This window comes from Mercenaria mercenaria, chromosome 4 (genome assembly GCF_021730395.1).
Source record: "Mercenaria mercenaria strain notata chromosome 4, MADL_Memer_1, whole genome shotgun sequence".
Taxonomy (NCBI): domain Eukaryota; kingdom Metazoa; phylum Mollusca; class Bivalvia; order Venerida; family Veneridae; genus Mercenaria; species Mercenaria mercenaria.
In genome coordinates, this window is record NC_069364.1 from 37,787,095 (window position 1) to 37,800,226 (window position 13,132).

The 13,132-nt window shown below is 36.6% G+C and overlaps 1 protein-coding gene across 2 annotated transcripts in view; it reads left to right on the forward strand.

Moving 5' to 3' along the window:
- The window catches only part of LOC123552813 (ATP-dependent RNA helicase dhx29-like), an 89,567-nt gene extending 78,417 nt beyond the window's left edge, over positions 1-11,150 (forward strand). For both annotated transcript variants that reach the window (XM_053540932.1, XM_053540933.1), the window contains exons 27-30: positions 1,847-1,937; positions 2,167-2,514; positions 3,440-3,668; positions 4,430-11,150. In XM_053540932.1, the coding sequence (XP_053396907.1) occupies positions 1,847-1,937; positions 2,167-2,514; positions 3,440-3,668; positions 4,430-4,485 (724 nt within the window). In that variant the 3' untranslated portion in view covers positions 4,486-11,150. The remainder of the gene's footprint in view (positions 1-1,846; positions 1,938-2,166; positions 2,515-3,439; positions 3,669-4,429) is intronic.
- The last annotated feature ends 1,982 nt before the right edge of the window (positions 11,151-13,132 follow it).

Here is a 13,132-nt window from a genome sequence, read left to right on the forward strand (position 1 = left end):
ACATAGAAAATAGAAGGAAATCGGCTGGGACCACATGAATTGCTCGAGCGAGCCCAGGTTCTCGAGTCAACAATGCTCGAGCGAGCAGTGTTTCTCTGTATTTCTTCTGTCAGAGGGTCTTTTTTACAAATATTTGATTTTTTTGTCCTAAATGTGAACAGTTTTAAAGATGTAGTTTTTAACACTATGAGACTCAAACAGAATAATCAGAAATACCTTCCAAGTCAGGTTATTTCTAGAACGCACAACTTCATTATGAGTATGAAATGCTCATACTGATGAGCTTTTAGGATCATTGGTTGTCTGTCCCACATACACAGTTACCTTAAAGAACATATACTAAATCACTAACTTAACGGGAATGTTTCTTTGGTGGGCTTTATATCTAGGTCATCCATGCGAAATTCTGGTTGTCATAGCAACCCAAAGGAGAGACTTCAAAAACTGGCCTGACTTCAAAATAATTTCAAAGCAGTCTTTCTTGAGTCACACTCTGCCAAATTCTTTCAAGTCATATGGCTGCCAGGTAGTGGGACTTCTTTTCTTTATATGGGTATATGGAGTATCTATGAGTCATGAAACTGTGCAGGATTTTGTTCAGTATTTTTATACGTCCATTTGAAAAACGGGACGTATTATGGGAACGCCCCTGGCGGGCGGGCTGGGGGGCGGGCAAGCAGCGTCAACAGACTTTCTCCGGAGCATATCTTCTACATGCATGAAGGGATTTTAATGAAACTTGGCACAGTTGTTCACCATCATGAGACGGAGTGTCATGCGCAAGAACCAGTCCCTAGGTCTAAGGTCAAGGTCACACTTAGAGGTCAAAGGATACAATAATGAAAACTTTGTCTGGAGCATTTCTTCTTCATGCATAGAGGGATTTTGATATAACTTGGCACAAACGTTCACCACCATGAGACGTAGTGTCCTGCGCAAGAACCAGGTCCCTAGGTCTAAGGTCAAGGTCACACTTAGAGGCCAAAGGTCAGATACAAGAATGACTTTGTCCGAGGCATTTCTTCTGCATGCATGGAGAGATTTTGATGTAACTTGACACAATTGTATACCATCATGAGACGAAGTGTCATGCACAGTTCCCTTCTTTAGAATTACTTCCCTTTGTTGTTACTATAAATAGCTTATATTGTAACTTTTTCATTACTTGTCGTAGGGAAAAATCGAGACCACTTTTCTGTAGTACAACATGCATGCTACATCCAATTTTGAGGTGTATTTTGACCAGTCTCTACCTGGTAAAGATTTTTGTGTGGACTTACAATTTTTTTTTTTGATTTTTTTTTTTTTTTTTTTTTTTTTTTTTTTAAGATTAACTTCCCTTAGTTGTTACTATAAATAACTTATATTGTAACTTTTTTATAATCGACCGTAGGGAAAACCCAAAACCACTTTTCTGTGGTACAACTTAGATGTTACTTTCCAATTTTAGGTGTATTTTAAGGTATCTCTACCTGGTAAGGAATTTTTTTGTGGACTTAGGAAATCAAAACTCTTACAGTGATTACTAAACAACCACAAAATTAAAATTCCATTTGCAAATACAGGTGCTAGAGTAAAGAAATTTGCTGTGACGGGCGTATATTGTGACATTCTTGCACTCTTGTTTTATTCTTGAAAATTTTCTGTCGAAACATTTGAAAAATTTTATAAGAAAAATCAAGGAACTTTACCAGTATTTTTATAAGAAATTAATATTTGAAACTGCATCACTGTTGATTCACTGAGCAAAAATAGTTTTATTGGTTTAATTACCATTGTTAAATCCCTGATTAGTCAGAGAAACCAGTAAGTAGAGGTTTTACTTTGAATTTGAATTACTTATTAGATGGAGACATGCACGTTCCCACAGCAGACACGCTGAGGTCAGCTACTGTCAGAAAAACTTCCTGAAGAGGAATACAATGCTAGAAATAGAGGTAAATAAGACATGATCTTCATTCCATCACATTGGTGGCTGACTATACGCATTTGAAGACAACTTAAAAGAATTTTTTTTTTGTAATTAGCATTAGAATATTGCTTGCATGATCTGAATTTTTGTGAATAAGGCTTCTGAAAATTTGAAGTATGATTTTTTTTTCTAAAAATGATTGAATTTCTTATTTGCGTTTTCTCTCTTGCACTGATATTTTTTGTTCTTCCTAGAATGTGAAGTCTGACCTCATGAAGTTAATACATTCAATTGGATTTTCCCTTCCACTGAAAGATCCAAGTATGGATACAGATTATGGAATAGATGGAGTTTTACACATTACCAAACATAAAACACATAGTGACCTTGATCCCAAAACTATAGCAAAGGTCAAGGCTGTATTAACAGCTGGACTGTATCCAAATATAGCCAAAGTGACATATGCAGCCCCTGTTGATGCAGCTGTGAACCCGGACCAAAGGATTTGTGTGACAGAAACACAGCAAGGTCCTGCTCATGTACATCCATCTTCTGTTAACAGGAACTTACAAGCAAATGGATGGTTGGTATTTCATGAGAAGGTAATTGATTTGTATATTTCAAAAATACAGTAAAACATAGTTCACTGAAATGACCTCAAGTTATCCCATGAAAATTTATTAGTATAATTGAAGCAAGCAAGCCATCTTTTAGATGCAGTCCAACTGCTCAAGAGACCACATCTATCAAGAGACCACTTGCATTAAGAGACACAGACACTTTGTACCCTTCCCTTAGGAGGTGTCTTTATGCATTTGTACTGTAGATGATTTGGTAGAATTCCCAGAGAAGCTTATTAGGTTGGCGGCCAGTAAGACCTATATCTCAAGAAGTATTTGACCTTGAGTTATAAAACCATATATTGATATTACTCAGCTTGTGAAGTTGTGCATCTGAGATCTTGTTTTAGATTTCACTCAGTAAGACCAGAGTTATGGCCCTTAGTCAAAAATATATATCAAGGGCCTAAAAGTTTGTGTGACACTAGTCTCAGAAACCTTTTTTCCTAGAGTCATGAAACTATAGGAATGTTGGACTGCTGGCGAAGTTGTGCACCTAGGGTTTTATTTAGGATCCCCCACTATCTTCACTTCTTAAAAAAAGATTTAAAATATTTTTTTTTTACTCAACCACCCCTTCAAAAAAAAAAAAAGAACTAGCACCCCCAACTCATGGTAATACGAAAGCTTTTGCATTGTAAACAAACAACACACAGTTACAGTAAGTAATAGCACATTTCTAGTTATTCTTTGTCACCAAAACTGACTTTGATATGATGGTAAAATGCATGGTAGGCCTTATTGGCCCAAACATATGTGTAGTAAATAGTATTTTCTCTATATATGAAGTATATATTAGTAAGGCAAGCAAAACTGGCAAAATATGCAGGATTATATCAGTGTATGCCAGTTTTAATTGACAAATGTTTAATAAGGGTTTACCACTAGGACATGTTTATATTTGTAGGTGAAGTCTTCAAAAATATATCTAAGAGACACTACCCTTGTGTCTGCTTTCCCACTGCTTCTGTTTGGTGGAGAGATCAATGTTCAACATACAGAGCAACTGTTAACTGTAGATGACAGGATCAAATACAAAGCATATGCCAAAACTGGGGTCATATTTAAGGAGCTTAGAAAACTGCTTGATGATCTACTAGCTAGAAAACTGGAGGACCCTTCACTTGATACGGAAAGTATGTATTTCATTCTTGTATTTGTCATTGAGAAGACTTGGAGGAGTAGCAGTGGTCAAACATTATGTTAGGGTATGCTTGGTAAAGTGAGAACAATCTAGTAATGGAGAGGTTTTCAAGTTTGATCATCAACAACTCTGTAATAATTCACTAAAGACAGAAAGTCAAAATCCATTGGTTTTATAGTAGAGAACCAGTTAGCACTAGCAGGAAGTATTGGAACACCGAGAAGGTTCAATGACTGCTGTGAGGTAGCCACTCGAGGGCACCAAATTCATCCTCTACCTGTACAGACACTTAGCAATCTGACTAGAAGACAGCAGAACTAGAGAGAGAGAGAATTTTTTTAGGTTCAAACATGTCCAGCTAATTTAGCCTAGCTCTTCGCGAACAGACAGCCTGGTTCTGTAATGTATCCAGTCTATAGCTTCAATACACATGAAGCCCTCCTTTCTGGGAATAACCAGTACTGGCCTCTTAGTTGGATGGGAGGCACTCAAAAGCATCTCAGAAATTTCTGGTGCCTATACCAGGATTGGAACCCTGCCCCTCTGGATTGACAATCAAACATGTTACCACTAGACCACCAGGTCATCTGTACAATGTATGTAAAGTGTCTTTGAATGTGTTTGTCATGAAAAGGGCGCTATATTCTGGTACAATATATGATATACAATAGCTTAGTATTTTCCTTACAGCAAGAAAGTTATTTCAAGTTTTGATATATTCATTATTCAGTTACGTATTTTTGTATATTTCAGGTGATAACCTAATTAAACTGATAGAGGAATTGTTAGTGTCTGAGAGAAGCAGGTAGCAGATTTCACAGATATGTACCGGATGTCATCTGCAACAATACCTTTCATAGATGTCTTATGTGTGGTTTTCCTGATCAGTTTACTAGAATGAGGATTGGAATGGATTCTTAGATTTATGTGTTCATAATTTTTATTGCAGTTTTAGATGATAAGTCCTTGTTGATGGATCTTGCTTGTGACTGAATTCAGATTTAGGTGTTCAAGTCTGATGTTGTACTTCATAGACATAGTGTGGAGAGGCTAATGGTTATAATATTCTGAAGTGTCTATATTACAGCTTCTAGTCTGTCACAGATGTTAGCACTGTGACATGTGGTAGGTTGACTAGTAGTACCCTACTTGATAGAAATCAGTTTTGGGATCTATAGGTCTGTGTGTTGTCTGATCGTCAGTCTATTTCTTTCTTGTTAAGTCGATAAATTTTCGCTCCATCGAGGGATTTTGATATAACTGCACTCCCCATAATGAGATATGTTGCACACAAACACAGAACCATAGCTCAAAGGTCAAGGTCACACTTTGAGGTCAAGGCTTAACAGTGTTTATTTCGTGTTTGGTTCCAAACTGTGCCATCCATTAAGAGATTTTGAAAGTATTTCATACATGTGTTCCTCATAAATAGATAACATATCAGGTGCAAGACCCAGCCCCCAAGCTCAAACGTGAAGAGTACACTTAGAGTAAAGTATTTTAGGTCATTTTTCTTGTCCAGACTTTTTTATCCATTAATGGATATTCTAATAGTTACTTGGCACAGCCATTAACCCGAACAAGATAATTTTGTCACATGCAAGAACTAGGCTCCTAGCTATAAGGTCAAGGTCAATCTTAGAGGTCACTTCTTCAACAGTTTTTGACATTTTCAACCAAAGGTTTCATTCAAGAACAAGTATCTTCACCCAATGCACTGTAAAGATCATAAGAAACAAAATTCCATGCCTATAAGAGACTTTACAGAATTACTTCCCTTAAAAATAGAAAATTTCATTTATTTATATTACCACATTTAACTTATTTTTATTTTTCACAGTTTAATTTAATCATAATATTCAGTGTGTTATAGAACTTGTTCAGTTAGTATTAATTCATGGAAATAAGTAGGAATAAAGAATTGTTTACTAACCATGCTGCCTGTTTTTGGTGAATTCATATACTAAACTGAATATTGAATGCTCGTATAAATACTCCTTTCAGTAAGAGCTGTAGCAGCAATCCAGTTGTAACACTGTCTGACCAGGGGGTCATGAGTCTGAGTCACTGCTCCTCAAACTAAAATTTCTTACATTTAGAAAAGAGTCCAGCATATGAATGCTTACACCTGGCACCCTAAGAACCAAGGAAGCTCCTAGAATTGAAGCATCTTATGTATCTTGCACTATCCTCCCACTAAAATTTCTGACAGTCTTGTGTAGGAGTTGTCACTGGTGGTGACTATAAACAAGTTTTTCCAGTACCATACAAAGTATGGATTGTGTGTCACACTAGACTAGTTTTGTCTAATATTGTAGATGGGGTTGATATTATATACCCAATAGAAATACCCAAAATTTCTATAGGATTGAAAATTATTCATAACTGCTTTCCCCTAACTAGTAGGGGACTTTGTATTGCCTAGAGAATTGTTTCCTTCACTTATTTAAAATACTCTGAAATGATATATATTTGTAGGTATAGAATTTTGTGTTTCTGGTCAAAATGTCTATATCCTTAGGGCAAGAATATGGGGATTTCAAATTTTAAAGAGGAATTTAATAAATATTGTTTTTTTTTTTCATGGATGTAACAATGAAATCCCCAAAATTGTTCCCCATGAATAATAGTGATTTTACTTTTACTATATAATTTATATAAAAAAAATGGTCAAAAAGATATGTAGTGAGTAGGTGAAAAGAAGTTTAACCAAGAACAGCATGAAGTGTATATATACTTGATTAAATGTCGTGTGACCGACCCATAATATTTTTAAAGCATATTTCATAAGAAAATAACTTGTATTTTTTAGGAAACCAGACGATCCATTTTTTTGTGATATTTTTAAATGTTTGTTGCTATATGAATTAGATTTTTTTAAGAAAATTAGATCAGTTTTTACTACAGCTTATATTGGTATGTTACTCATCTTTTGAGATATGTCTGTTCACAATTCACTTGTTCATTTATAAGAGCATGTCTGGGACAGTTTATCTGGTGCAATAAATAGGGTTATTATAATAGTAGCTTGATCTGGGATGCTGTATTCGACTTAAGAGGACTTTGCCAGATCGGCGCCGAGTGTGGTCAAACCTTGCCAAGTCCACAAGAGCTGATTTACTGTTATAATGACCCTTTTATTATATACCTCCACCTTTTTGTTTGTAGTTTGTTATTGAACGAAATCTTCAATGTTTGTCGATGTTAAGATAGAACTTAGTGCAGTTTTTGTGTGCGCTATTTATAGAACTTTGTCGGGTTAAAGTAGTTGGGTAACATACAATACAAAAGGTACAATACAGAATTTTTTCTACCTGTTTGTATTTTAAATTTGTGTAGTAAAAGCTGTATTTTTGACAGAATTTATATAGGTGTAGAATAATATATTCTATACTCTGTAAAATTTGCTAAAACAATAACAGTGTTTTTTCATATGAATGACACATGGCTTATTTATGACTGAAATATATTTTGTATTATATGTTCTTTAGCCACAAAAGCATAAAGTGCTCAAAGTTAACTATTTCTGTCACGTTAACAATTTCTTTAAACAGCATCTTCTCTGAAACTATTAAATTCTGCTTGGTTGCACCAGATGTAAAACTGGAAAAGTCTTTAAACAATATTTACTAAATCTCTGGTCCATTTTGAAATAATTTACCACAAAAGTTCCTTAGGTAGCCTTCTACCAAAAGGCTACATTGAAACTTATGGTCTGTTGTATGTTTTAGAATTGTATGTCGTTATGTGTTACCTTCTTTAAATACAGGTATTGTTATCATTACAATTTTTAGCTCACCTGTCACAAAGTGACAAGGTGAGCTTTTGTGATCGCGCAGCGTCCGTCGTCCGTGCGTCCGTGCGTAAACTTTTTGCTTGTGACCACTCTAGAGGTCACATTTTTCATGGGATCTTTATGAAAGTTGGTCAGAATGTTCACCTTGATGATATCTAGGTCAAGTTCGAAACTGGGTCATGTGCGGTCAAAAACTAGGTCAGTAGGTCTAAAAATAGAAAAACCTTGTGACCTCTCTAGAGGCCATATTTTTCAATGGATCTTCATGAAAATTGGTCAGAATGTTCATCTTGATGATATCTAGGTCAAGTTCGAAACTGGGTCAACTGTGGTCAAAAACTAGGTCAGTAGGTCAAATAATAGAAAAAGCTTGTGACCTCTCTAGAGGTCACATTTTTCATGGGATCTTTATGAAAATTGGTCTGAATGTTCACCTTGATGATATCTAGGTCAAGTTCGAAACTGGGTCACGTCCGGTCCAAAACTAGGTCAGTAGGTCAAATAATAGAAAAACCTTGTGACCTCTGTAGAGGCCGTATTTTTCATGGGATCTGCATGAAAATTGGTCAGAATGTTCATCTTTATGATATCTAGGTCAAGCTTGAAACTGGGTCGACTGCGGTCAAAAACTAGGTCAGTAGGTCAAATAATAGAAAATCCTTGTTACCTCTCTAGAGGTCATATTTTTCATGGGATCTGCATGAAAATTGGTCAGAATGTTCATCTTGATGATATCTAGGTCAAGTTCGAAACTGGGTCACGTCCGGTCCAAAACTAGGTCACTAGGTCAAATAATAGAAAAACCTTGTGACCTCTGTAGAGGCCATATATTTCATGGGATCTGCATGAAAATTGGTCAGAATGTTCATCTTGATGATATATAGGTCAAGTTCGAAACTGGGTCAACAGCGTTCCAAAACTAGGTCAGTAGGTCTAAAAATAGAAAATCCTTGTGACCTCCCTAGAGGCCATATTTTTCAATGGATCTTCATGAAAATTGGTGAGAATGTTCACCTTGATGATATCTAGGTCTGTTTTGAAACTGGGTCACGTGCGGTCAAAAACTAGGTCAGTAGGTCAAATAATAGAAAAATCTTGTGACCTCTCTAGAGATCATATTTTTCATGGGATATGCATGAAAATTAATCAGAATGTTCATCTTGATGATATCTAAGTCAAGTTCGAAACTGGGTTACGTGCAATCAAAAACTAGGTCAGTAGGTCAGATAATAGAAAAACCTTGTGACCTCTGTAGAGGCCAGATTTTTCATGGGATCTGCATGAAAATTGGTCAGAATGTTCATCTTGATAATATCTAGGTCAAGATTGAAACTGGGTCACATGTGGTCAAAAACTAGGTCAGTAGGTCAAATAATAGAAAAAACTTGTGACCTCTCTAGAGGCCATATTTTTCATGGGATCTGCATGAAAGTTGGTCTGAATGTTCATCTTGATGATATCTAGGTCAAGTTTGAAACTGGGTCAACTGCGGTCAAAAACTAGGTCACTAGGTCTAAACATAGAAAAACCTTGTGACCGCTATAGAGGCCATATTTTTCAATGGATCTTCATGAAAATTGATGAGAATGTTCACCTTGATGATATCTAGGTCAAGTACAAAACTGGGTCACATGCCTTCAAAAACTAGTTCATTATGTCAAATAATAGAAAAACCTTGTGACCTCTCTAGAGGCCATATTTTTCAATGGATCTTCATGAAAATTGGTCAGAATTTTTATCTTGATGATATCTAGGTCAAGTTCAGAACTAGGTCACATGAGCTCTAAAACTAGGTCACTATGTCAAATAATAGAAAAAACGACGTCATACTCAGTTCATGTGGGGACAGGTGAGCGATTCAGGACCATCATGGTCCTCTTGTTTTACTATTATTGTTACTATGTTCCTTGGGTCACGCGTTACAAAAATACTTTGTATTCAGATTATGTTGATTCTTCAAAAACATGGTGTTTAGAAGATGGTGTGTAAAACTTGGTATTTTTAGCTCTTCTGATCTGAAAAAAAAATCTATGAGGTATTGTCGTCACTTGATCGTCGGCATTGGTTAAATTCTTTGTTTAGGTCCGCCTATTCTCAAAAACTATCAGAGCTACAGCTTTGAAACTTTGCACACCTGTTTATCAACATTAAGGGACTATGTAGGCCAAGAACCATAACTCTGATATGCATTTTGTTAGAATTATGACCCTTTTTGTACTTAGAAAATCTGAACTATAACTTTTTTCTTACATATTGTCCAGCACTTGCAGATGAGCATTGGCACCTTCAGGTGGTGCTCTTGTTAACAATTTTGTTGTGATAAACTTTTCACTTGATTTTAATGCTCCTTTTGTACTTAGAAAATTTCAGTTTCTTGGTTAAATTTTTTGTTTAGGTCACCTTTTTCTCAAAAACTACAAGAGCTACAGCTTTGAAACTTTGCATACTTGTTTATCATTATTAGGGGACTATGTAGGCAAAGAACCATAACTCTAACCTGCATTTTGTCAGAATTATGACGCTTTTTGTACTTAGAAAATCTGAATTATAACTCTTTTCTTACATGTTGTCCAGCACTTGCAGATGTATATATATATATAGATTTATACCCCAGGTAGTATAAAGTCGCAGTTTCATCAGTCTACCCGTCTTGTCAGGGCATATGAGAAGACATTTGTTGGGAAGTGAAGACAATAGGTAGCGTTAAATTCTATTAATCCAGTACTGCTTATTAGGTGCTTTCTGTTGATTGTTTGGTACTTTATAACATAAGTAATATCCAACAAATGTCTGTTTGTCCATCTGTCCTTCAATTCTTGTCTGGAGCATTTCTCAGCAACCGCTCGCTTGAATTCAGTGAAACTTCATAGGAAGCTTCACTTCCAACAGATGTCCATATTGTCTTCATGTTCAAGCCGGAAGATTTTTATTCTTTAAGTTTTGCTTTTTTTTAAGAATATTTTCTCTTTAACTCTGTTTTAAAGTCTTATGATTTCAGATGAGTTTATCATTCTTGATAGCACTTAGTAAAACAAATTTTGGATGTTTACCTCAACTATTAGCTATGTTACTCTATAGGGTGTTGCCACCATCATGACTGACAACATCTTGGTTAAAGTTTTGCATGCAAGGTCATACTTCAGTAACCATTGCATGTACTGGATTCAAACTTCACATTTAATCTGTATCTAAATAACAGTTTTGTACATCAGATTGAAACTTCAAATTGAGCTTTCTACTTATTAAACTTACTTGCCAAATCATCTTAGAGAACTCTTGTTTCAAATGAAATTCAAATATGGCCTTTATTTGACATAGAAGATTTGGTTAGAATATTGAATGGCAGTTATAATAAGATATAAATTTGTAATATATTATACCTAACTATGTTGAAAGTTAACCCTTGTTGGGTTTTGTTGAGTAGTCAGATGTGCAGTGTTAGGGATGGCTCTTACTGCTGTAGCTGTACAAATGGACTTGATTTGAATTTTCGTAGGAGATTTTATTATATAGCAGATGTACATGTTTAGTTTGCTTAACTTTGCTATGACACGTGCAATTTTAAATTCATGTGACCAAATAATAGTAGTGTTGTTAATGTCAATGTTAACCGTGCGATGTACCTTTCTGCCAATATACATGTATAAAGTTATTTATTTCATTAAAAAATAAAATTTGCTTTCCAGTGTACAAAGTTATTTATTTCTTCAAGACATGACTGCCTCATTAGCCGAGTGGTAGAGTGCTATCTTTGAGTGCAGTATTTCATGGGTTTGCTCCCTGGATGTGTCATTCTGGCCAGCCTGGTGTCTGTAATATGACTGGGTAGGGTATCGTGTCAAATGTCTGTGTGATATTCCAGTGAGGTAGCACTATTAACTTGGGCATTGTGCTCACTTCTACAAGTAGACACTGTCATTATATGACCAGAAAACTGTTTAACCTGAACACACACACACACAAAATGGAGTAAAACAAGTGCCACAACATGGTTGTTGCATCATGACCAAAAAAGTTAAGAAGTTGTGATTTGTGTCAGCTTCAAGGTTATGGATCTGCGACCGGGGCTCTGGGGCCGCCTCACTTTGTCAGGGTCACTTTTTGGGTTGCTGCTATGTTGTGCCCTGGTGCTAGTAATGTAGGGCTGACGGTAGAAGCTATCAGGAGATTGGGGAATGTAGCTCTGCCCTTAAGTGCGGCCGTTAGCCAACCCAGTTTGCGGGGTCCACTCTACTATCACAGTAGAGTGTAGCAGCAGTGATAATTCCAGTGAATACACAACAAAGTTTAAAGTTCATGTTCTTTATATTGTAGCTAATAAATTTTTCATGTAATAACTCCAATTTTTCTTTAAGTAAAAATCCAAAGTTTTTCCGTATTAAGTATTCTGTGTTTCTTTTTCCAAGACAACATCAAGACTGCTTCGAAATATTTCAGTTTGTATAATGTTGAATCACATGATTTTGCAAATGCCGTCAAGATGGGTAGGGGAAGTAACTCTTAATGGAAAAATGCCAAGGTTGGTTAGTGACCTCCCCATTATTTTGCAAATGGCTTTAAGGCGGGTAGGTGAAGTATCTCTTAATAGAAAAAAGCCAAGGTCAGTTAGAGTGACCTCCCCTTGATTTTGCAAATGGCATCAAGGCGAGTAGGGGAAGTAACTCTTCCTGGAAAAATGCCAAGGTTGGTTAGAGTGACCTCCCCTTAATTTTGCAAATGGCTTAAAGGCGGGTAGGGGAAGTAACTCTTAATAGAAAAAAGCCAAGGTCGGTTACAGTGACCTCCCCTTAATTTTGCAAATGGCGTCAAGGCGGGTAGGGGAAGTAACTCTTAATAGAAAAAAAGCCAAGGTCGGTAAGAGTGACCTCCCTTAATTTTGCAAATGGCGTCAAGGCGGGTAGGGGAAGTAACTCTTAATAGAAAAAAAGCCAAGGTCGGTAAGAGTGACCTCCCTTAATTTTGCAAATGGCGTCAAGGCGGGTAGGGGAAGTAACTCTTAATGGAAAATAAAACCAGGTCGGTAAGAGTGACCTCCCTTAATTTTGCAAATGGCGTCAAGGCGGGTAGGGGAAGTAACTCTTAATAGAAAAAAGGCAAGGTCGGTTAGTGACCTCCCCTTGATTTTGCAAATGGCATCAAGGCGGGTAGGGGAAGTAACTCTTAATAGAAAAAAGCCATGGTCGGTTACAGTGACCTCCCCTTAATTTTGCAAATGGCGTCAAGGTGCGTAGGGGAAGTAACTCTTCATTTTGCAAGTGGCCTCAAGGCGGGTAGAGGAAGTAACTTTTAATGGAAAATAAACCAGGTCAGTAAGGGTGACCTCCCCTTAATTTTGCAAATGGCGTCAAGGCGGGTAGGGGAAGTAACTCTTAATAGAAAAAAGGCAAGGTCGGTTAGTGACCTCCCCTTGATTTTGCAAATGGCATCAAGGCGGGTAGGGGAAGTAACTCTTAATAGAAAAAAGCCATGGTCGGTTACAGTGACTTCCCCTTAATTTTGCAAATGGCGTCAAGGTGTGTAGGGGAAGTAACTCTTCATTTTGCAAGTGGCCTCAAGGCGGGTAGAGGAAGTAACTTTTAATGGAAAATAAACCAGGTCAGTAAGGGTGACCTCCCCTTAATTTTGCAAATGGCGTCAAGGCGGGTAGGGGAAGTAACTCT